Source organism: Sturnira hondurensis, unplaced genomic scaffold (genome assembly GCF_014824575.4).
Source record: "Sturnira hondurensis isolate 20B ecotype Veracruz unplaced genomic scaffold, ASM1482457v3 Scaffold0008196, whole genome shotgun sequence".
NCBI classification, from domain to species: Eukaryota; Metazoa; Chordata; class Mammalia; order Chiroptera; family Phyllostomidae; genus Sturnira; species Sturnira hondurensis.
This window is the reverse complement of record NW_028080827.1, coordinates 13,779,862-13,805,260: the sequence shown is the minus strand read 5'-3', so window position 1 is coordinate 13,805,260 and position 25,399 is coordinate 13,779,862. Positions and strand designations below refer to the sequence as shown.

General features: G+C 38.2%; 1 protein-coding gene across 3 annotated transcripts in view; it reads left to right on the top strand.

Moving 5' to 3' along the window:
* Positions 1–24,434, top strand: part of ICE2 (interactor of little elongation complex ELL subunit 2) — a 65,930-nt gene extending 41,496 nt beyond the window's left edge. For all 3 annotated transcript variants that reach the window (XM_037054022.1, XM_037054021.1, XM_037054023.1), the window contains 6 exons: positions 47–222; positions 5,722–5,851; positions 13,792–13,876; positions 14,119–14,169; positions 19,889–20,147; positions 24,035–24,434. In XM_037054022.1, coding sequence (XP_036909917.1) covers positions 47–222; positions 5,722–5,851; positions 13,792–13,876; positions 14,119–14,169; positions 19,889–20,147; positions 24,035–24,154 — 821 coding nt within the window. In that variant the 3' untranslated portion in view covers positions 24,155–24,434. The remainder of the gene's footprint in view (positions 1–46; positions 223–5,721; positions 5,852–13,791; positions 13,877–14,118; positions 14,170–19,888; positions 20,148–24,034) is intronic.
* Positions 24,435–25,399: the final 965 nt, after the last annotated feature.

Sequence of the window (25,399 nt, the reverse complement as noted above, 5' to 3'; positions counted from 1 at the left end):
CTAATGTATTTTAAAATAAGAATGAGAAATATAATTATTTTTGAAGGACTGCCATATGAACTTCAGGACTATGTTGAAGATACATCTGAATATGTAGCTCCTCGGGAAGGAAATTTGGTTTACAAGTTATTTAGCCTGCACGACCTGTTGCTACTGGTGCGCTGCAGTGTCCAGAGGATAGAGACCAGACCCCGCTCTAAAAAACGGAAGAAAATCAGAAGAGTAAGTTGTTACTTGGGGAGTTAGGGTGTACTAGCGTAAGTCGACAATCAGCAATATTTAATGTGGCTTTGTTACAAAATGTAATTTTAAGTTGATGATCATTCTTCTAGTAGTATTTCCAGGTTGAAATTTTAGTAAAATACTAAAAACATTCTTAGTAGGGAAAAGTGCTTAGTTAAATATAGTAGTCACGAATGCCGATAATGTTCTTGCGTGAAATAACATAAACTTTGTGGAAAATGACAACATCACAGATTTCACCTAGATTGGCACATGTGATCCTGCTTTCTCTGTGAATTTGGATTCCATGATGTCATACTAACCCCTTTCTCTCTTACTTCGGGGACCTTCTTGAGTCATTTTGGAAGTCCAAATTGTGAAAGGTAGGCTTTCACACACATTTGAAAAGTCTTCCCAGAATTGTTAGAAGACCAATGTCATTCTTTCTTTTTCCTCTGTTGTTTCTTCTGGGTTTGATGTCAATATTTCCCTTAGTTAAAAGAGTTTTTGCTACAGTTTGCATGAATTGGCTCTTTCAGCAGTTTTCTGTATTTGCTATTTGAAATTATCTTCCAGATTAGTTTGATTTGTGTGTGTGGGGGTGGGGTGTGACCACTGAATTCTGATGAATAAGGGGTAGCTTCTATATTATAATTGTTTATGTAAGAAATTATGAAGTCTCTAATTTTTCTTGAGAATTTCTTCTTTTCTGTACATTTGTCATAGTATATATTTTTTGAAGTATTAATATCTAACCTACCACCCAATAAGTATCCTCAGTCACCACTTTATAAAATTCCTAACTTATCATTTGTTTCCATCACTACTTCAGGCTTGAAATTTTAGAAACCCAGTAGTTTTAAATTAAATGTATGGGGAAGTGTTTTTTGGTTTTTGGCTTTGGTTTTAAGAGAAAGTCAAAGTGACAAAAACTGTCTATTTTGATATCAGTCTCCTTGTTACAGAACTGACCCACGGGTTACATGGTCCCTGTGTCACTGTGGATTCTCTGCCTGCCGCCAGGAAATTGGAATTATGGCTCTCAATGCCAGAGTTTGGAGAAAAGGAAAGAACTATAGTATTCAAAAGTTGTACAGGTTTAGAGTAATGGCAGAATGTCACTGTTAAACACTCGAAGTCCCTTAAAACACCCACAAATACACACAGTCTTTCCTTCCCGCCATTGCCCAGTCAGGCCAGTCAGGGGTACTGTCCATGGCTCAGCTACCTCCCAGTTCTTCACAGTAATCTGCTGGGCTGGCAGGCCTCCCTCTGTCCCAGCACCCTCCGCTGTGTTGCCACTTACCTCAAGATCTTCATCTAAACGTATGTGGTACGTTCTCATGGCCCACCAGCGAGAGTCCTTTCACCCCTTTCCTTCCTGCAGTGTCTCTCTTGCATTCTTTCAAACTGCTAAGAGAGCTCTACATGGCTGCCACACCTTACTTTCCTGCTTCCTAAGTCACGTGGTAAAGGGAGCCCCCAAACCACATGCTTAGACCCCTATACGGCTGCTGCACCTGAGTTTAAATCCCAGCATGAATCTTCTTCTGTAACCTGATTTCTGAGTCCTACCACAATTGGATACACCTGCCAGCATTCCCATATTTTTCCAGCCTTTCTGGGCTGCCATAGTTAGTCCAGACAGGCGTGGGCCTGTGGCATGGAGCCAACCATGTCCAAGCTCTCACACAAACACTGTAAATGGGAGCTGCCTCCCAGTTACAGCTTGGGTTAAAGTCACTCCCATATCCCTGGTTCAAAGCATGTCCACAGCTACTTAACATATCTATGAAGCTACACAGCTGTTATAGGTATGTAAAATAACCATTTTTGCATGTCAGCAATGAAGCTGGTCAGCTGTTGCTATGCAAAGTAACTCTCAGTGGCCCTGCTCCATGAGTCCCATCTGCTAGTGCAGACTTGTGGGGGTGAAGACATCCCACATTCTTATATTTTCTGGGCACCCTGAGTTCTGGACCCCATTGCAAACCCCTCTTTGGAGGGGGCGCTGTCTGCACCCCCATTACATCTGCCTAGACAAGTACCAATATTCTCTATATTAAATGATTTTACTTTATTTGTTAATTTTTCCTGTTTTATCTATATTTAACTCTGATCAATTTAATGGCCATAGCATAAACGTCTCAAATACATAGAGTGTCAGTGCTATGGATTATCTTTTCAAGGTGTTATTTTTATTTAGTTATTTTTTAAATCCTCACCCGAGGGTATATTTAGTGATTTGAGAGAGAGAAAGAGAAACATTAACGTGAGATAGAAACGTCGATTGGTTGCCTCCCATATATATCCCAGCCCGGGATCAGACTTGCAACCTAGGTTTGTGCCCTGACCAGAGATCGAACCTATAGCCTTTTGGGTGTATGGGACAAAGCTCCAACCAACTGAGCCACCAGGCCAGGGCTCAGAGTTTTATGTCTTTAATTCTTACTTACTATCTGATTTATTGGGGGAATAACCTTATTTCTTTCACTACTCTGTGAACCCATACCACTTTGCATTGATCTGCCAGCTTATAGCACTCAGAAATTATTGATGGCCAGGGTTGCGTAAGTAAGAATTGCCTAGGGATGTTTTGAATACTTACTTAATTCCTGAATTCCTATTAAAGACACTGTTATTCACTAGACTGAGGTGAAATTTGCAAATGTCAGAACAGAACCTTATTGGAGAGAATTCACTCTAAGTCAAAATGTATCCAAACAGTCCAGCCCCAAAGAATATCTGAATAGCCTTATATGTCTGATTGTGTCAAACCCAGAATAAAATTAAAAATTTTTCAGGGAATAGTTATTATATTGCACCTATCATTATATGTAATAAGGTTTAGTTTTTACCAACTTTAGTACACATAGTTTAAATTTTAGAATGTGTTTCCTTTGAAATCATATCCTGTTTATCTCTGTTTCTCCCAAATGTTTTATACCATAGAAACTCAATAAATAGGTATTGAATAAGTGAAAAAAATTGAGGGGTGAGGAAGAAGGAGGGTGTTCTTAAAGAAGGGAACTTAGGGAAGTTGAGGCACTGGTTTGAGAAATTTTAAAGTGCTACTACTTAAACTGTAATTAGGTTAGAATCCATCCTCGTCAATATTTCCTGCTTAAAAATCAACTTGTTTAGAGAAAGCTTCAAAATACATTTAAAAGTCTCTCCAACCTCTGATGTACAAGAACCTCGTCCTTTTTAGGACTTCAATTTTCTGTTATCATGGTTGGAATTTTAGTTTCCAGTATCATTTATCCATCTTCATCAAATTGCTGCTTAATAAGAACTACACATCAGAGAACTTGTAACAGCAGCCAGTCTCAAATGATGGAATGAAATAAAGAGGGCTGGCTAATTTGGACCAGGGTGAAGCTAAAACTTAGTGAGGGCTACACATAGTTATGAAATGCACACCAAGTAACTTGGAATGATGTAATATTATGTGTTATACATCTCAGTTAACCAAATTTCCTAATGTATTCTAAAATGATTCAAAATTTTATTTTTATTGAATTTATTGGGGTGACATTAGTAAATAAAATTTTATAGGTTTCAGGTATACACTTCTATAATATATCATGGAGCCAATTATTTTGTATTTTATATTGGTATTCCAGGATGATAAAAAGGATAATGAGGGTGCTTGAATATTAGGAAAGAATAGAATGTACCCAGTGGGATCAATGCCAGGAAATAACTATGAAATATCTATTTAGGAATGTATGTAAAAGTTTAAAAGGTATATGTGAAAAATTGAAAGACAGAACCAAAAAAAGAAAAAAAGTTTTCACTTAGAATAGGAGTACCTATCAGGGAGAAAGGAAATACTGTGTTTAATTTTTTATATTTAGAGAATTATTATTGCATTTAAACTCTCACTTCAACTGTGGAACACTAAGGTAAAATACTCAGACTTTCTTTCCCTCAGCTTCCTGGAGATGGCAGTAGAATACACACAGAAATTAAAACCAGATTCAGGAGTTAGTTTTACAAATATGGCAGTGTTATCAAAAAAATTCTCCAAAGTATTTTCTTTTCAGAAATAGTACAGTAATATTTTTTTAAGTCTTAACTCCATTACCTGTTTCAGATTCAAAAGGGGGAATCTTCATCAACTATTCCCTTCCCAACCCTGCTGTAAATGGGCTGTGTGTGTGTCCTTGAGAAAATGTAACACTCTGAGCCCTCGTTTCTTTATCTCTAGTTACTATTTGCAACTACAAGTAACTTTAAATGCAGATTGCCAGTTGCTGAAGAATTATTATACAATAAAATGCTTTAGCAATAAAATTATCCTAATCATTATATGTATTTCTTAATGTAAAATATATTTTTCCTTTTTTTAATCAAGGGGCCTTAGTACTGCAAATTTGGCCTCTGGAACAACGATTTGTTAAAAAATGCAAAACCTTGGTCTTCACCCCAGACTCCACATTTTAGCATGATCACATTCCTGTGCACATTGGAATTTAAGAAACACTACTTTAGAGTTTTAAAACATTCAAAGGTAATATGATTACCTTTGAACTTCTGTTAGAAGTTTTACTGGATTTGAATTGTTCTTACTGCCACCATTGTGCTAAGCCCTTATTTGCCACTTTGTGAAAATCAGGAATTCTGAAACCTTTATGAAATATTTTCAAGTATATAATTAATGACAGCTTAGTGTAATCTCAAAAATATTGTACTAAGTAGCCACGTGGCTCTAACTTCCATAAATCACGTGTTTCTCCTTCTGCAGCCACGACTAGGAACACTGCTGTTAAGAGCAGAATCGTCTCCGGCAGAAATGAGATGACACGACTAACGTTGTCTTATTTCCCAAGCGTTTGTTTCCTTACATACCCTCCTTCAGACCAGTAATGGGCACAGTTGTTTTACTGAACCTATTTAGTGTCCTGGCCAGTACACTCTAAATGGGCAATTTGCTGGGTACCGAGCGTCTACAGTAAAGCTTTCATGTTAATAAAGCTAATGGCATTCACAGATGTTAATGTCGGTATTAATGCTCATACATTCATACAATGAAAACAAGCTGCTCAGAGTATTCGAGCCTTGATCCTGTGAATGTGACTAATGCTTTAAAGGGGCAATAAATACATCGTCTTTTATCCTCTTGAGAATTAGTATATTTCACAGTCATTCCTTCCCAGAATCTCGTTTTTAGCCTTCAGGCAATTATATATTGTAGGCTCTGTTCCAAGGTTTCTGCTGTCAGTCAGATTCCCTGACAAAAGTCAAGTTTGTACATATGGGGGGGCGAGGGGGGGACGTTGATTGGGATGGGCTCGGGTGGGGCGGTTCCGGATCTCTTATTCAGCCACATCTTGCCCCCATCTACCAAAGTTCCATCTCTCTTTCTGTCCGAATCCTCCTGTATTTGAAAGGATCAAACAAAATTACTTGAAAGTGGAAAGCTGTATAGGCAAACATATATGCCGTTAGTAGTCAATGAGTGGAAGCTTGAGAAAGTGTACCCTTGCACTGCAGCAGTTCCCAGTTTACGTTCTCCCCAAAGTGGAGTACCAAGCCTGCTATGGAGCTGAAGCCCTGACGGAAGGCGAAGTCTGCCGCCTGTGGACCGAAAGCCTGCTGCATTCCAACTGCTCGGTCTACGTTGGTGAGTTGTGTCAGAGGCCTCGTTCTCCTTTGCCATTCTCTCGCAAATACGTACTGTCTTTTCCTGTGTATAATGTGCATGCGTGGTTTGGGCCCAGACTTTCAGGGGAAAAAAATGTAGTTTTAAATATTTTAATTCAGTTTTTCATTTATTTATATTTAGAGACAAAACTGATCATCATAGTCCAGGGTATTATTTTGCATACAGATATCATTATTGTTTTCTAGAGTTACACTTCTAATGCGTAAGCATAAATAAAAGAATTAAAAACCTTTATAGAGATAATGGAGTTAGTACTACCCATGTATACTGTGCATTCTTATTTTTCCCTCAAAAATTTGGACAAAAATAGTGCACATTATACACAGCCAAATACAGTACTTCTTAAATATTATATTTTATTGATTATGCTGTTACAGTTTGTCCCAATTTCTCCCCCTTTGCACCTTTCCACCCAGCACCCCCCCCCCCACTCCCTCAGGCAGTCTCTACACCATTGTTTATGTACACGGGTCACACATGTAAGTTCCTTGGTTGCTCCATTTCCTATGCTGTACTTTACACCCCTGTGGTTATTCTGTAACTACCCAGCTGTACTTCTTAATCCTTTTTCATGGTTGTTGGACTTCCATTCAACTCTATTTCTGACAGTTCTGAGTGATGGTTATTCTATAATTTAGTCGTAATTTTGATATGGTCATGTGAGGAGGCTAGCCATGTTTACCTATGCCTCCATCTTACTTGGAAGTCAACACATGCTTCTTTTTTTTTTTTTTTTTTAATTTATTTATCTTTAGAAGGGAAGGGAAGGGCCTGGCTGGTGTAGCTCAGTGGATTGAGCGTGGGCCTGTAAACCACACAATCGTGGTTCGATTCCCAGTCAGGCCACATGCCTGGGTTGCAGGCCAGTTCCCAGCAGGGGACTCACAAGAAGCAACCATAATTGAAATTTCTCTCCTCCTCTCCTTCCCTTCCTCTCTAAAGACAAATAAATAAAATCTTAAAAAAAAAAGAAGGGAAGGAGAGAGGAAGAGAAATATCAATGTATGGTTGCTTCTCCTGTGTCCCCTGCTGGGATCTGGCCCCTGCTGTGAACTGGCCTGCAACCCAGGCATGTGCCCTGACTGGGAATCGAACTGCGATACTTTGGTTTGCAGGTCCGTGCTCAATCCACTGAGCTACACCAGCCAGGTATTGCTTCTTAATTCAATTATAAATGTCTACCTTATACTTTTTTGTTTTCAGTTTTGTGATTGTGTTAACATTGCTTTCTATTAAAACACCATTCCTACTCCAGAGTTAAATGGTAGTGTGGGACTAGTGATATCAAATATTTTGATTTACCTCTTATTTCCTATCTATTTAGTTGTATATGAATGTCAACAATATTATTTTATGTTTAAAATATATTCTTTAACAGTATAATTAACTAGAAATATAGATGTTTTCTAATGAACATCTTTAAAAGAACTTTTTAATGGCTTTAAGCATGTATTTTGAAATGTTTTTAAAATTGTAGTGACGTTTTCAAAATCTCAAATATTGATGACATTTTTTTACTTTGTTTTTGCTTTGTTGTCTTTGGAGGGTACATAGTTAGGCAGGGATTTAATTTGTGTTAGTTGGGCTCATGTACTGTTAACAGACTTCACACGGAAAATAACTAATTACTATTGATATTGTTCCCTCCCAGTGGAATATGCCTAATGCCACAGATCTTGAATCAATCCCAGCCATCTCAAGTTGCTCCTCCATTAAGCCATTTTTGTCCGCTGATCTCTCAATGCACTGTCTTTTTTTCACAGTTCTTATGACTTGTTGCTTTCTACTTTATTGTTATACCTTTCCTGTCTTCCCACTAAACAGTAAGCAGTTTAAGAATCTAATGAAACTTTATATTCTCATAGTGCTTAACATAATTCCTGGTATATCATCAATGTTATGAGTGTGTTTTTATTGCTCAATCAAAAAAGTTTACATACTGGAAAATTTTTTTCCACATTTCAGTTAACCAATATTTTATCTTCGTGTTCTATGGAAGTATTAATAAGATAATTGATTCAGCCCTGGCTGGTGTAGCTCAGTGGATTGAGCTGAGGCCTGTGAACCAAAGGATCGCAGTTTGATTCTCGGTCAGGGCACATGCCTGGGTTGCAGGCCAGTTCCCAGCAGGGGGCGCACAAGAGGCAACCATGCATTGATATTTCTCTCCCTCTCTCCTTCCCTTCCCCTCTAAAGATGAATAAATTTAAAAAATGTTAAAAAAAAGATAATTGATTCATCCTCTCTGCTTAGCCCAAAAAGGAAGTGAAGTGCTAAATGCACTACTTGGTGGTGCTCTAGCCCTGCCTCACATCAGTGGCAGAAGTTCATTGTAGCAGTTTTCGACCAGTGACCACGGCTTCAGTGTTTTCCAGAAGGTCTCTAGCCATGAAACATACCAACAGTCCACCCACATACCAAGTAGTTGCCATCCACATCCACTTTAGGAAAGGACCAAAGGAAAACTTACCACTGAAATCCTTTTTAATTTGAAGTACTGACAGAATAGGCATTCACAACTGAAACATTTAAGGGTTTTTTTTTTAAACAGCGTACCAGTTGTAATGTGATGGCACAGATGAACAGTTCGCTCAAAGGAATTCAGCTTTATGTGTCACCGTAGTGTCAGGAGGACCCCTGTCCTTTCTAGTACATTATCTAGTACCCCCTCGTCTGTAAGTTGGGAATTACAGTAATTTTTATTTAATTTAACTTTTTATTTTTCAGTGACAGTTGACATTCAGTATTACTCTGTATTAGATTCAGTGTACAGCAGTGACTAGAAAATCATGTACCATACAGAGTAGTGCCGCTGCTGCCTCAGGGGCCCACCTGACCGTGCGTAGTTATCACAGTGTTGTCGACTGCATTCCCTGTGCCGTAGTACACCTCTCTGTGACTGTTCCGTAGCTGCCAGTTCATGCTGTTTCATGCCTTCACCATTTTCACCCAGCCCCCAAACCCTCTGCCTCCTGACAACTGTCAGTCTGTTCTCTGTGTCTGTGAGTCTGTTTCTACTTTGTGTATTGTATTCATCAGATTCTACATATAAATAAAGTCATATTATTGTCTTTCTCTGATCTATTTCACCTAGCATAAAATACCCTCTAAGTCCATTCGTGCTATCACAAAAAGTAACATTTCATTCTTTTTTATGGCTTAGTAATATTCAACTATATATATATATATAATCATTCATCTATTGATGGGCGCTTGGGTTGCGTCCATATCTTGGCTCTTATGAATCATGACGCAGTGAACATAGGGGTGCATATATTCTTTCAAATTAGTGTTTCAGGTTTCTTCAGGTATATTCCCGGAAGTGGAATCTCTGAGTCATAAATGCAGTCTCATTTATAATTTTTAGAGGAACCTTCATACTGTTTTCCACAGTGGCTGCACCAGTCTGTGTCCCCCCAACAGTNATTCAACTATATATATATATATAATCATTCATCTATTGATGGGCGCTTGGGTTGCGTCCATATCTTGGCTCTTATGAATCATGACGCAGTGAACATAGGGGTGCATATATTCTTTCAAATTAGTGTTTCAGGTTTCTTCAGGTATATTCCCGTAGGTGGAATCTCTGAGTCATAAATGCAGTCTCATTTATAATTTTTAGAGGAACCTTCATACTGTTTTCCACAGTGGCTGCACCAGTCTGTGTCCCCCCAACAGTGCACCAGGGTTCCTTTTCTCCACATCGTCACCAGCACTTGTTGTTTGTTAGTTTATTGATGAGAGCCATTCTGGTAGATGTGGGGTAGTGTCTTATTGTGGTTTTGATTTGCGTTTCTCTGATGACTAGTGACATTGAGCATCTTTTCATATGTCTATTGACCATCTGTGTGTCTTCCTTGGAGAAGTGTTTATTCAGGTCTTCTGTCACTATTTAAATAAGTTGTTGGTTTTTCTGGAATTAAATTGTCTGAGTTCTTTTAAATTTTGTATATTAACCTTTTATCAGATGTATCATTGGCAAATATATGTTCTCCCATTCAGTTGTCTTTTGGTTTTGTTGATGGTTTCCTTTACTGGGCAAAACTTTTTTTAGCTTGATGTAATACCATTTGTTAATTCTTCTTTTGTTTTCCTTGCCCAAGGAGAAATGCCAGAAAAAAAATATTGCCATAAGAAATATGGGAGATTTTACTGCCTGTGTTTTGTAGGAATTTAATAGTTTCTAGTCTTACAATGAAGTCTTTGATCCATTTTTACTTTATTTTTGTATATGGCGTAAGAAGGTAGTCTGTTTTCTTTTTTTTTTTTTTTTTGCATGAATCTGTCCAATTTTCCCAACACCCATTTATTTATTCAGTAGTCTTTATCCCACTACATATTGTTGCCTCCTTTGTCAATTATTAATTGACCATACAGGTATGGGTTTATTTCTGGGCTCTCTATTCAGTTTCACTGATCAAGTGTATGTTTTTATGCCAGTACTATGCTGTTTCGATTACTGTGGCACTGTAGTATAGTTTGATATCAGTTGTGTGATACCTCCAACATTGTTCTTTCTCAAGATTGCTGAAGCTATCTGGGGTCTTTTGTGATTTCATATAAATTTTAGGATGATTTGTTCAGCAATAGTTCTGTGAAAAATGCATTTGGTATTTTAATAGGGATTGCACTAAATCTATAGATTGCTTTGGGTAGCATGGACATTTTAATGATATTAGTTCTTCCTATTCATAAACATGATACATGCTTCCACTTATTTGTATCTTCAGTTTCTTTCTTCAGTATCTTAAAATTTTCCACTGGTCTTTTACCTCCATGGTTCAATTTATTCCTAGGTATATTTCTTTTGTTGTTGTAACTGTAAATGAGATTGTTTCTTATTTCTCTTTCTGATAGTTTATTATTAGTATGTAAAAATACAATCAATTTCTGAATAATAATTTTGTATCCTACTTTACTGACTTCATTTATCACTTCTAGTAGTCTTTTGGTGAAATTATTAGGGTTCTCCACTGTATATAGTATCATGTCATCTGCAAATAATGAAGTTTAAAGGTATTTTTAAAATGTACAGTATAAAATATAAAACTGCTATCATCTATATGGCTTACTTCATCTAAAGTATTCTTAAAAGTTCTAAGTAATTATTGTCCTGTGTGCTTTGTATCCTCAACAATCTTACCCACTTAAAGCCATTCATTTTACTGTGATAGGATGGTTATTTGATTTTTTTGGCAACTGTTTGGTGAGAAACTTACGTTATATGGATGTGTGGTTCTGTTTTCTCTGAGGGTTTTGTGTGTGGGTAAATATGTTTCGAAATGCTGTTTTTAAAAGATTTTATTTATTTATTTTTAGAAAGAGGGGAAGGGAGGGAGAAAGATGGGGAGAGAACCATCAGTGTGTGAGAGATACATTGATCAGTTGCCTCTCACATGCCCCCAACTGGGGACCTGGCCTGCAACCCAGGCCTGTGCCCTGAATGAGAATCCGACTGGCGACCTTTCAGTTTGCAGGCCAGCGCTCAAACCACAGAGCCACACCAGCCAGGGCTGAAGTGCTATTTTTAAAGCATCTGTGGGTTTTAAGTTTTTTTCAATGTTAATATTACTCTTTTAATTTAAGAAAAATGTTGCAACAGGGAGGGAGTGTAGGAGGCAGGGTGGGCCCTCATAACACTTGGCATGGAATTCTCTGTATAGTTATTTTTGACTGACCGTATTTGATATACACTTTAACACATACTTTGAATTAAGATTTCTTAAAAAGGTAAGAACTGTTAGTCTCTTCACGGTCAAATTTAGTAAGTGCCTAAAAAGATTTTATTATATTTAATGTTCCCTTTCTACAGTTATTAAACCATTAAAATATCTTTGTTATTAGAAATGTCATTCTGTGATGAGTGTTAGAAATGCAGAGGTGAAACTAAAACTTAGCATAGACACTAACAAGTAGTATGGGAAAAATAGATTTGTTGTTTTTGAAGAAGTATCTGGTAAAAATGTTTCTAATTCTTTTTAAGAGCATGAATCAAATGAAATGAAAGAGGGCTAGGTGTGAAAGTGAGGTATTAAGTTATGTGCATTTTTTGTTGTCCTAATAATTGGCATTGGCTTTTCAGATAATGTGTTTTGATAATTAAATATTGAAAGTTAAAAAAGTAAAAACAAAAACGGTATTATTTTCAGCATTCCTGAGAACTACACTTATAAAAAGCAAATTGGTGTTTTTAACCATTGTATTGTAACATGGTTTTTGTATTGATCTAACGTTTAACTCAGGGCTTTGATATCACTCTTCCTTAGAGCATCCAAGAGTCTCGGTGTTGTGTCTCAGCCTGTCTTGTCGCGGAACCTACACGTTACTTTTTAAAGTAGAAGCATCATCTTGAGAATTTTTTACTGTGGTTTTTGGAATTGCACAATTATGTCATGTTTGTAAGAAAGTAAAACTTCAAGCAGACTGTTTTGATTTTCTTTTTAACAACAAGAAACCTCTTGGTCTGCCTTAATTAAAAATAAGTCAGATATTTTCAGCTTTCTGGGTTAAAATCGACAAATAAAGTAGTAAGATACTTAAACTATACTGTGTGGTAAATTCATATATGTATACACGATGAAATGATTTCCATATATAGTTAGTTGACATGTCACATCACATATTTATATTTTTATTTTTTAATGAAACATTTAGGTTCTTCTCTGCCAAATTTTAATTATAAATACTGTGTTACCAACTATAATCACTGTTTATACATTAGATCCTCAGATCTTATTTTCTTTATAGGTGAAAGTTGTACCATTTTACCAACACGTAACCATTTTCCTCATCCCCCTATCCCTGAGAATCACTTTTCTACTCTGTTTCTATGAGATGTTTTTTTTTAATTTAGACATCCTGTGTAAGTGAAACCATGCAGTATTTATCCTAGTCTGAGTCATTTCACTCAGCATAATGTCCTCAGGGTCTAGCTCTTTGGTCATAAATAGCAGAATTTCCTTCTTTGTCGTGGCTGAAGAATATTCCGTTGTATATACATACCACATCTTTATCCCTTCATCTGTTGAGGGACACTTAGTTTGTTTTCATGTAGTGGCTATTGTGAATAAGCTGGCTTTTGTAATCTAATTTTTATCTTAACCAGGTATGTCTTAGAGATGTATAGAGCAAAATGAAATTTGACTTTATTTGTTTGATAAGGTATATATTTCTCTAAAAATTTAATCTACATAAAATTTCAACTTTCATACCAATTAGAAATGCCAGTATTTTCAGTTGCTATTCTTAACTTGTGGGCTTAGGGGTGTGTAGATGTGTAACCTTTTCTACACTCGGCACATTTTTTAGAATTAATGCATCTTTTGTAATCTGACTTTTTATGTCATTTTAAAAACAGCTTTTTAAAAATATATATTTTATTGATTATACCATTACAGTTGTTCTATTCCCCCCTTCAATCCCCTCCACCCTAAACACTTCCTCCCCCATCATTCCCCCGCCTTTAGTTTGTGACCACGTGTCACAAGTTCCTTAGCTTCTATATTTTCCCTACTATTCTTGCCCTCCCCTTATCTATTTTTTACCTACCGTCTATACTACTTATTCTCTGTACCTTCTCCCCCCTTCTCCTCCTCCCACTCCCCTTTTGCTAACCCTCCATGTGATCTCCATTTCTAGGGTTCCCCTCCTGATCTAGCTGTCCTCTTGGTTTGCTTTTGTTTTAGGTGTGGTTGTTGATAACTGTGAGTTTGCTGTCCTTTCACTGTTCAACAGCTTTACTTAATAAACTTAAAACTCCTCTTCTGGAGTGTAAGTTCATTTATAGTTATTATAGTTTTATAAAACATCTTTAAAGAGACTAGATAACTTGTTTTTTAGCTTTGATTTGTTTTTTAATTCCTGCAATTGTTTTCAAGTTTGATATTTTACTTTAGGTCATATCGATGCATTTACTTCAAAGCTTTTCCTGCTAGAAGAAATTACCTCAGAAGAATTAAAAGAAAAAGTTTCGGAACTCAAGTAAGAAGGTTTATTTTCTTCTCTCGTACAAGCCAATACTTGATGATTTTGAAGGAGGCTCAGGAAATGCCAAAAATAAATGAATATTATAATTTAATCAGATTAAGGATAAACTTTGGTGTTCTGTGTTTTACGCTGTCTCACCTGTTGTTATTGAAGGACTTGTCTTCCTGTAGAACTGTAACTGCAAAGTAAGGGGTCTTTTGCTGTTTAATTTTACATGAATGTCTTCTATTTTATAGGATTTCAAGTTTATTTAATATCCTCCAACACATTCTAAAGAAATTAAGTAGGTAAGTATTTTTTTGATCGTTTCATTGACACTTTTTACTTTCTTTGATGAAAATTCATAGAAACTTTGAATATATGCTGTTAGGAATAGATACAATATTAGCTAGAAATGCAAGGTGTATTTTCCTGTGTCAAAGTTGAAATTATGAAAATAAACTAAAAAATAATATCATTTACACACTTCTCTATGAGGCGAATTGCAGCAGCTTCCTGTCGCCACTGTAACATTACCACAGACTTCGTGCTTTAAAACAGCACGGATCTACTCTCTTACAGTTCCACAGGTCAGAAGTCTGAAACGAGTTTTCACTGGACTGAACTCACGTCCGCAGGGCTCCCTCTGGAGCCCCTGAGGTGACAGTCATCTCCCCGCCTTCATTTTCAGCGTCGAGTGGCTCCCTGTATGCCTTGACTCATGCCCCTGCTTCCGTCTTCAAAGTGCACCACTCAGATTCCTGCTTCTTTGTCACGTTGCGTCCATACACACTTGCAAAGCCATGAAAAGTAACATTAACAGTTCTAGAAATTTGAATGCAGACATCCGGGTGACCATTACAGCCCACCGTACCTATATTGTTCACATTTTCAGAGGAAGGAAGCGTTGTAGAGCTAGTGATCAAAACCCATTAGGTCCACAGCCAATCTTAGATATGGATTCTCCACCCGATCATTTATCAAACCAATATGTGAACTTGTTATGTGAACTTTAATGTTTCTTCTGTTGTGTCCTTACCAAAACAAACTAAAAAACAATTCAAGAGTCTGGTCAAAAATCTCAAAATTTTAATTCTCCTATTTATTATGCAACTGGATATAAGTTTTTGTATTTGTTGAGTTCAGTAACTTCCTAGGTACTTTTCAGTTCTGAGATTCTGTGATTCTGTGGCAGGATTTTTGTTTTACATATTCTGTTCCTCGTGTAAAACACAATGCTCATACATGAAATTTTCTGAATGCTTTTTGAAATTTTATTATCACTATCTTAGTTTGTGTATTACTTTTCTACTGCAGCTGTAACAGATTACCACAAAATTAGTGTTGTAGAAAAACAAAAATGTATTATCTTGCAGTTCTGTAAGTCAGAAGTCTAACAGGTCTCCCTGGACTAAAATCAAGGTATCGGCAGGGCAGCCTTCTTTTCTTTAAGGCTCTGAATATGGTCCATTTCCTGGACTTTTGTATATTTTAGAGGCCATGTGCATTCCTTGGCTCATGCCTCTCTTCCTCCATCTTCAAGGTTTTCGAAGGCGCATCCTGGCCGAGTGGGCCACTTGGTTCGATTGTCACCCTGTACACCAAAGGCTTGCAGGTTCCAGTCACGGTCAGGACAGATAACCTAAGTTGGGGTTTAATATGTGGTCAGGACACATACAAGGAACAGCTGACAGGTGTTCTCTGTTTCTGTCTCTCTCCTCCCACCTCTTTCCTAGCTCTCTAAAACCAGTAAACATATCCTCAGGTGAGGATTAGACATTTTTTTAATTTGTTTTGAACAGTTTCAAAGGCAAGTTGAATCCTCATATCACGTCATTTCTGACCTCTTCCACAGTCATATCTCCGAGTCTCCCCTGCCTCCCTTTTCTACGTGTAAGGACTTTTATGATTACAGTGAGCCCACTAAGAAAATCCAGGAAAATCTTACTGTTTTAAAACCAGGTGGTTAGGAACCTGAATTCCATTTTAATTCCCCTTTGCCATGTAATGTAACATTCACAGATTCCAGGGTTTAGGACATCAGCACTTTTGTGAGGCCATTTATTCACTATGTACGTTGCACTTTGTAGCACTTTTAAGATACTCTTCTTCGGGGCATCTATCTTGTTCTTTTTGAATTCTCTCTGCTAACTGAAGCCATCTTTATTTTGAGGGAAAGTTAGTTAAGCTATATGATTTTTGTTAATGAAAGATCAATTTTTAAAATGTTATTTATTCCTACTACCAAATCAACTATGCATTTCCTTATATGAAAATATGAAAGTGAGGCCCTGGCTGGTGTAGCTCAGTGGATTGAGCACAGGCCTGTGAACCAGACTCTCGAGGTTCGATTCCCAGTCAGGGCACATTCCTGGGTTGCAGGCCAGTTCCTGGCAGGGGTCAGTTCCCAGTAGGGGATGCACGAGAAGCAACCATACATTGATGTTTTTCTTCCTCTCTCCTTCCCTTTCCCTCTAAAGATAAATAAATAAAGTATAAAAAAATAATAATGAATAAAATCTTTAAAGAAAAAGAAAATATGAAAGTGATTGTTTGGAAAAGAAATTCTCCAGATAGTAAGAATAATTTTCTGTACCTCCTTTGTCCACACCTATTACTTTTCTACTTAAAAGAAATTAATGAGAAAGCCCAAGCCAGTGTGGTTCAGTTGGTTGGAGTGTTGTGTCATAACCAAAAAGTTGCGGGTTCGATTCTCAGTCAGGGCACACACCTTTTGTAGGTTTGATCCCCCACCAGGGCTCATGTGATCCCTGGTGTCGGCATGTTTGATTTCTGGTCTGGGAGTGTCCAGGAGGCAACCAGTTGGTGCTTCTGTCTCTCATTGATGTTTCTCTCCCTTCTTCTCTCTCTAAAAAGCAATGAAAAAATGTGTTTGAAAAAAAATTAATGAAAATGTAGCTTGCCAGATTTGTAGGCAGATCCCTATAACTAAAGCATGATTAATTCCTATTTTTAAAGATATATTGTGGGAAAGAACTGATGCTCTCCTTAGCACCTTTGAGCTAGGAGGATAAAATCTTTTTAAAATTTTTTTAAATATATTTTATTGATTATGCTGTTACAGTTGTCCCATTTCCCCCTCTTTATTCCCCTCCACCCTGCATACCCTCCCCCACCCACATTCCCCCACTTTAGTTCATGTTCATGTGTCTTAAGTTCTTTAGCTTTTACATTTCCCACACTATTCTTGCCCTCCCCCTGTCTATTTCCTGCCTACCATCTATGCTACTTATTCTCTCTACCTTTTCCCCTTCTCCTCCTCCTCCTACTCCCGTATTCCTAACCCTCCATGTGATCTCCATTTCTGTGGTTCTGTTGCTGTTCCAGTTGTTCACTTACTTTGGTTTTGTTTTAGGTGTGGTTGTTAATAATTGTGAGTTTGCTGTCATTTTACTGTACATGTTTCTTTATCTTCTTTTGCTTAGATAGGTCCCTTTAACATTTCATATAGTAAGGGCTTGGTGATGATGAACCCCTTAACTTGACCTTATCTGGGAAGCACTTTATCTGCCCTTCCATTCTAAATGAAAGCTTTGCCAGATAGAGCGATCTTGGATGTAGGTCCTTGTCTTTCATGACTTGGAATACTTTTTTCCAGCCCCTTCTTGCCTGTAAGGTGTCTTTTTAGAAATCAGCTGACAGTCTGATGGGAACTCTTTTGTAGGTGACTGTCCCCTTATCTCTTGCTGCTTCTAGGATTCTCTCCTTCATTTTAATCTTGGTTAATATAATTATGATGTGCCTTGGTGTATTCCTTCTTGGGTCCAACTTCTTTGGGACTCTCTGAGCTTCCTGGGTTTCCTGGAAGTCTATTTCCTTTGCCAGACTGGGGAAGTTCTCCTTTATTATTTGTTCAAGTAAGTTTTCCACTTGTTGCTCTTCTTCTCCCCCTTAATTCCACTTGTTGCTCTTCTAGTACCCCTATAATTCCCCTATAATAAAGTTCTCCTTTATTATTTGTTCAAGAAAGTTTTCCACTTGTTGCTCTTCTTCTCCCCCTTAATTCCACTTGTTGCTCTTCTAGTACCCCTATAATTCGGATGTTGGAATGTTTAAAGATGTCCTGGAGGTTCCTAAGCCTCTCTTCATTTTTTTAAATTCTTGTTTCTTCATTCTTTTCTGTTTGGTTTTTTCTATCTTCCTTCTGGTCCACTCCATTGACTTGAGTCCCAGTTTCCTTCCCATCACTATTGGTTCTGTGTGCATTTCCCTTCATTTCACTTAGTGTAGCCTTCATTTTTTTCATCTAATTTGCGACCAAAATCAACCAGTTCTGTGAGCATCCTGATCACCAGTATTTTGAACTGTGTGTCTGATAGGTTGGCTATCTCTTTGTCTCTTAGTTGTGTTATTTCTGGAGCTTTGATCTGTTCTTTCGTTTCGGCCATTTTTTTGTCTTGTTGCACCTGTTACATAGTAAGGGGCAGAGCCTTAGGTGTTCACCAGAGTGGGGTAACCCAAGTTGCTGGGTTTTGACCCTATGGGTGGGGGTGGGGTCCTAGAGGGTACAGTGGCACTTACTCCACTCTCTGTCAGACCTCAGTCCCTTCCACCGCTTCCCCCAAGCAAACTGGGCCCTTCTAGTGCTGGTTCCCGGGTGGGTGGGCTTGTGTACATTCTAGGACCCTGTGGGTCTCTCCAGTGAACTCTCCCGTGAGGCTGGGAGTCTCTCCCTGTGCCTCATCCCCCACAGGTGTTTTCAATCGGTACTTTGAAGTTTTATTTCCTGGAGCTGGGACTCTGGGTTGCACGGTCTGTCTCGCTCCCCGGTTATCTACACGTGAAGGTGGGACCACCGCCAGTCAGCCAGACACCTTGCACACGGTACCCTGCTTCACAATCACCACCTTGCTGGGTCTGCCCACTGCCACCCCGTGCCCAGGGTCTGCCAGCCGCCACCTGCACACCTGGGGTGCCTTGTGCACCTGGTGTCACCACTTCCTGTGCCACAACCCCTCTCTATTTGGCTGGATCAGTGTGTCTATTTCAGCTCCTTGGCTGTCCAACTTTCATTCAGTTCAATTTTCTGTCATTTCTGGTTCTTATTTTGTTTCTAAATTTTTGTTGTTCTTTTTCTGGTTGTGCTAGGAGGCACAGTGTGTCTACCTACGCCTCCATCTTGGCCGGAAGTTCGGAGTATAAAATCGTAAGGAAGTACAGTATATTAACCATATTCTTTTAGCTCTTTATGTTGATACACTTAACTCCTTAAAAGTTTTCTAAGGAAAACGTATATTTGATATTTGACAGAACTGATTATTGTGACAGACAGGATCATGATTAAGGGTATGGCCTTTGGAGTTCATCTAATTTTATATCTAAGCCTTGCACTCAGGTCTTTGGGCATATTGCTTATCATCTCAACTTCTGTTTATCTCTAATATGGGCTTACTTAATATTATGCGCCTAAGGTTTGTTGTGGAGATTTAATAATAAAATGGGTATAAGCAGTACAGTAGTTTACTCACAATGAACATTCAATATCTATCAGCTGGTACCTCATTATATTGTGATCCATTGACTGTTTCTGCTACTTTTAAAGCACTCAGTGTAGTGAGTGTGTCACATGCACTTTTTTATGTCTCTTCACCTATTACTAGGTACAAGGTAGGTGCAGTGTTTGTTGAATGGATTAAAATGTTCTGTATAAGGATGACATGATGTACAGTCATGAAATGCTTTTCAGTATAAGTGTATGTCATCTATGATTACACAGTTAGGCAGACCATTTGTTTCCCATTAAATAATTGAAAACTTACAAATTTGCTGATATGACAGTAAAAATAAAATAATCATATATCCTGAACTTTGGAATAAGAATTAAAATTAGTTGCCTAAAAGACATAGAAATAGTTTAAAAGACTTCTTGAATCTAATTTGGTCATAAAATTATTTTTAGAGGCGGTATCCCATTCCCATACTGTTTTTGATTTTACTCAGAGTCCATGATTAAGAAAATGCTGTTGAAAGTGACACACTGAGTTGAGTTTCATTGTGTGGATTTAGCTTGCAGGAGGGCTCCTACTTGTTGTCTCATGCAGCAGAAGATTCTTCGCTCCTGATCTACAAGGCCTCTGATGGAAAAGTCACTAGGACAATGTACAATCTGCATAAAACGCATTGCGGCCTCCCTGGTGTCCCTGCCAGTCTCTCCGTTCCCTGGGTTCCGCTAGATCCCGGTCTGTTATTACCATATCATATCCATCACGGAAGAATACCTTGTACTTTTCCACCTAAGTCACTGGGTCCCACAGCACAACAAAAGGTAAGATCTTTTTTTAAATTAAATGTTCCATTGGGTTATTATTCATCTATTTCACTGGCTCTATACTGTTTCAACTTGAGGCCCACATTCGCCATAACATCACTGTAAAAGCCACGTCCACAGAAAGGACGAATAAAGTTGTATGCTCACCTGCGTTTAGTTGCTGTGTCAGTAAAACTTTCTATTTTTCGTAAGCTTTTTAAGTCAACTGAAGAAAGTTCTTCTAGTTTGCCCAGTGGGGGCATGGGTGAAGCATCCACTTGGTTAAGTCCTGTGTCCCTGTGAAAAGCAGAGTTATGGTTTTGGTAATGTTTTATGATCATGCTCTATTTCATTACATATTTGAGGCAATTTACAGTAGAATACGTGCAATAAAATTATGATACAATTAAAAATTGATAAGTAGGATATAGGGAAATATAAATACTAGAGTTAGTGATTAGGGAATGCAGTGCTTATTAAAAGTACAATAAAATGTTAAAGACTATATTGTGTTTTGCCACATATTATATAACTCAGTATTTCTTCAGTTATAATAAATGTTAGTCTCTTTATAGAATCCTTCTCAGAAATACCAGCTGGATGTTTTTCCTGTCTGGAACTTCCTGTAAGGCCATGACTAAGAAATACCCTTCATCATGTCACTCTTTATATCATGGGAGAAATTCCAAATTGAGTTCAGCTGTAGTAAAAGTTTTGTTCCCTACAAATTGGAATCTGAATGTTCAGGAAACAAGAAAACAATGTATTTTCCTTCCCTGCTGCCAAAAATCTTTGAGTTAAAAATCACTGTCTGAGTTCTATAGTCTTCCCAACATGTGCACCCAGAACATGTGTCACGTGTGGCCTGTGTGGGTGTTTCTCCGCCCTTTTTTTCTTTCATCTTGAGCAAATGTACTCAAGTCCTATGAGAAACAGCTGGAATGCAAATGCGGAAGTTTTTTAAGTAGTTTAGTGAATGGGTTTTTTAAAATATGTTTCTCGGTTTTTTAATGTTATTGTTTGGGGGGATCCTTTTAGAAATGAGAACTCCTCGCACATTCTTAGTTAACTTTGTCTAAGAAAGTATATAGGGGAAAAGGGAATGGACTCACATGAACAAGTATAAAAGACACATGGACAATAACTAAGGGTGGGGGGTGGAAAGGGGAGGGAGGCGGGGAGCATGGGGTGGGCGGCGGGCAGGGTTGGGAATATAAGACAGAAACCTGTACTTGAACAAGAATTAAATAAAAATTATATTTAAAAAAAAATAAAAATAAATAAATTACAAAGCTAAAAATTATTGAGAATAGAATAAAATCGATATACTTTAAAAACATGAAAAAAAAGAAAAGAAAGTATATAAATGTTATTAACTAGTCACTATGAATGAAAGAATGGAGAAAGTTCTTACCATCTTAAACCATTTTATCTAATGTTTTGGTTGCCTATTTTCAGTTTGCATTTAATATAAGTTGTGATTTTTATAACCTCCTAAGGCACAGTTTTCTTAACTAATCTAAAAATAATAATTGATACTTTAATAAATAATCATAAATACTTTTAAACTCTTTTAAAAGTATTTATTTTCATTCTAGAATAACGAATTCCTTTTCATTTAGAAACTCTGACTATAGTTTCTCACCTATAACATAATTCTCTACGGAGTGGCTTACTCCATGGTGGTAAGAGTTTAGTGAGAGTCAGCGGTTTAATACCCTGACACAATTCCGTGTGTGTAGGGTTTGGCCACATCAATACAAGGTTAAACAATTCAGTTATATATATATACTACTGAACACTTAACTCATTTGTGTTTTTTAAGATACTTCATGCATTCAGGGACAAATACTTAGATGTATTCATGACCTAGTTGTCATACAGTCTAGCATTAAGTACAGTAGAAATTAGATAACTAATCCTTGATTTTCTCCAAGCCCACGGAAAGTTGTTGGTGATCTCTGGCATGCTGCCCTACAATCCAGCCCTCCTACACTTGGTGGGAATTACTCCACCTTCCTCCCTATTTCCTCCTAGTTAGGCCATAGGAATAGGACTTTCTAGTCCAGCCAAGATAAGCAGAGATAGGGATTCTAGCCTTAGCAGCTATAGGAGAAGACCAAAGCTTCAGGAAGCTTGGGAAAGTAAAACACTATGGGAAACAGAAATCATCTATATATTTCATGCTATAAAAACTCATGTAACAAACGTTTCTGCCTCTAATGTGATCCCTTAGTCTCTAGTCCACTCAAATTGGTGTCTTACCTTTGTGCAGTGCCTTGGGCACCAGAACCCTGAGAGGACCCCAGTACAGGCTACCCTGCCTCCTTCATAGAATGAAGCTTAATAGTAGGACCCCATTTGCTTTCTGTGCTATCCCCACTTCTGTTTCCAGTCCTCTCGCAGTGGCTCTGTGCCTATCCCTTTTCTCCTTCAACATTTCTATAGTAAACATTCATTATACACACAGTCTTACAGTGGGCATTTCGGAATGCTCACTTTTCTCAGTGATACAGTAGATACAGTTAGTGTGGTCGGTATACTTTTATAGTGAATACCAGCTGCGTGGGGAGTGGCCTAGATCATCTAAAAACCACAGCACTTTTTCTAATCAGTATGTTACAAAAGTTGATCACGTTCAGACCAACTGGCAGACTCAAATCCCAACTCAAGTTTGTCCTTTCTAGTCATCTAATGGTAAACCCAAAAATGCCCCTAAAGGGACAAGATATTAAGTGGGAGAAGCTGGGGTCGGATTCATTCTCAGTGAGCCAGTATCCCTTTAGAGCAGTGCTAGTAATTTGTCTGTTGTATTAGGAATATGAGAGAGGGTGCTTGGAGTTGCAGCAACACCCATCAGTCCAAGGTCTAGAGTCACTGGACAAGATGTGATGGGTACAGAAGGGCAAGGAAAAGTAGAGGCAGAGATGGGCAGCTTCTGGGCAACTGGTATCAGGCTGTGAAGTTGTGGTCCTTCTCTGTGAGGCCTGGCTTTCTCCATTAATCCATTTTTAAACTTTATGCTCTCTCAATGGCCAAGGTAATGACGCATTTCCAGATCTCATCTTCAGCATGGCCGTCATTAGCAAGGGATTGTATCTTCAGAATGTACCTTCTCTCTTCCCTAGACAGTGTAAGCTAGAAAGTGAGGCTGAGTAGACATTAAGGTAGAACCAGCACCCCAGCTGAGTTTCCTCCCCCATTGCCCTTCTTTCTCTTTTTCATCCTCTGTAGTCTCCTTCCTAATTCTTTTTTCTTTTCTTTTTTCTCTTCTCCCTCCTTCCCTCCCTTCCTCCTCCCCGCTCCCCCCCCCCCCCCGCCACCGCCCTTCTTAGCTTCTCTCTCAGCTCTTTAGTTTTTCCTTCCTTACTTGGGCTCTTTTCTCTTTTACATTTCTTCCACATTTGTTCTTTTTCCCCTCCTTCTCTCTGTACTTTTCTGTTTATCTTGCTCTTTCTCCACTTTATAATTTCTCCCTCCTCTTTACCAGCTCTGACCTTCGTGAAGTTCCTTTCCTCCCATCATAGTTTTCATTTCTTCTTCTCTCCTGCCCTTCAGCTTTGTTACTACAGACACATTGCTAAAAATTTTAGGCCTGTAATTCCCTCATTTTCTAATTTAACATTTCAGCCTCTTCCAAATTTAACACAGAGAGCGGTTTTGCCTTAGTTTCTCTTCATCTACTTTCATCTGTCCCTTTTCCTGATTGTTACTTGAAAATTTGGTACTTTTAGAACTGTGTCAAGTTAAAGCTTATTTAGAAGCAGCCAATGGCTAGGGATTAACAATATATAAAGGACCATTTACAAAGAAAGTAATGCATGTGGTAATAATACAGAGTTGACTGTATATAAATATGTTGTAAACATGTTAAACTATTTTCTCTTCTTTGCTTCATCTCTTAGACTACTGGAACAAGAATGCCTCCACACAGCCGCAGGAACCCGGTCTCCATGGAAACCAAAAGCCCGCCTGCTCCGCAGGTGGAAAACGAAGTGGCTCCAAAGAAAAGGAAAACGACTTAGGGCCCCACCTTGGGGAGGGGGGAAACGTCACAACCCACGTTCAATTTGGAAAGGTTGGGGGGGTGCCTGAAAGACCAGTAGACAGGACGAACGTTTTCTTATTGTCCTTGACAGTTCTTAGAGTGCCTTGAAAAAGTTGTTGGCTGTGTGGAGGAGTGTTTGAGCTAAAATGGAATAGTAACTATGCTCTTAACTTCTGATGTTTGAGGAAAATCTAGATATGCTTTAACAGGATCATGGCAGGGAAATATGTAGAAAAGAAAATTATTTTTATAGTAGAGCTTTTCCAAAAATTGTAAATAAGAAAATAATTTGCTTTTTTCCAAGAGCAATATTTATTGTTGTGTGTTATGTTAATAACTTGAGGTATATTATCAGTCTGTTGAGACTGGTTCCAAACATTGAATGTGGCCACTGTCAAAGATCATTTTGAGCAACATGTGCACCTTGTTTCTGACCCATGGTGACAGAGTTCTGTTGCTGTTGGGCCTTTTTGTTTTTTGGGTTTTTTTGTCTTTAATCCTTACCTGAGGATACGTTTATTGACTTAGAGAGGTAGGGAGAGAAAAACATAGATGGGGACCTTCAATCCGTTGCATCCTGTACACGCCCCAGCCAGGGAGTGAACCCAGCCTTTTGGTGCACAACGTGACGCTCCCGCTGACCGGGCGCCTGTCCAGAGCTGACAGTTTAGGTTGTTGTCATTGTTCTATGTTCCAATTTTCCCCAGTTGTGATTGTTGCAGGTTAGTGAAGTTAATACCTTTAAAAACTGGTGATATTCCACTGCAGGAACTAAAATTTAAAATAAAAAGCTTCTTGCCTCTGAAAAGTTAACAAGCTACCAATTTTTTAAAGATTTATTTATTTATTTTTAGGGAGCGGGAAAGGGAGAGAGAAAGAAAAACATCAGTGTGTGAGAAAAACATCAATGAATTGGTCGCCCCTCACACTCCCCCAACTAGGGACTCGACCCACAACCCAGGCATATGCCCTGATTGGGAGTAGAACCAGCAACCCTTGGGTTCACAGGCTGGCACTCAGTCCACTGAGCCACACCAGCCAGGGCCAAGTTAACAGTGTTTTTGTTGGACAATCATCTGTTAAAATAACAACAACTTTTATTGTGTTACAGAGTTGGTGCTTAGTGCCTCTATCTCTTGGCACAAATTCCAGTTGACTACTGAAATAAACTCCTGAAAACAAAGAGATGAGCATGTTTTCCCGAAAAATCTTATTATTTCAA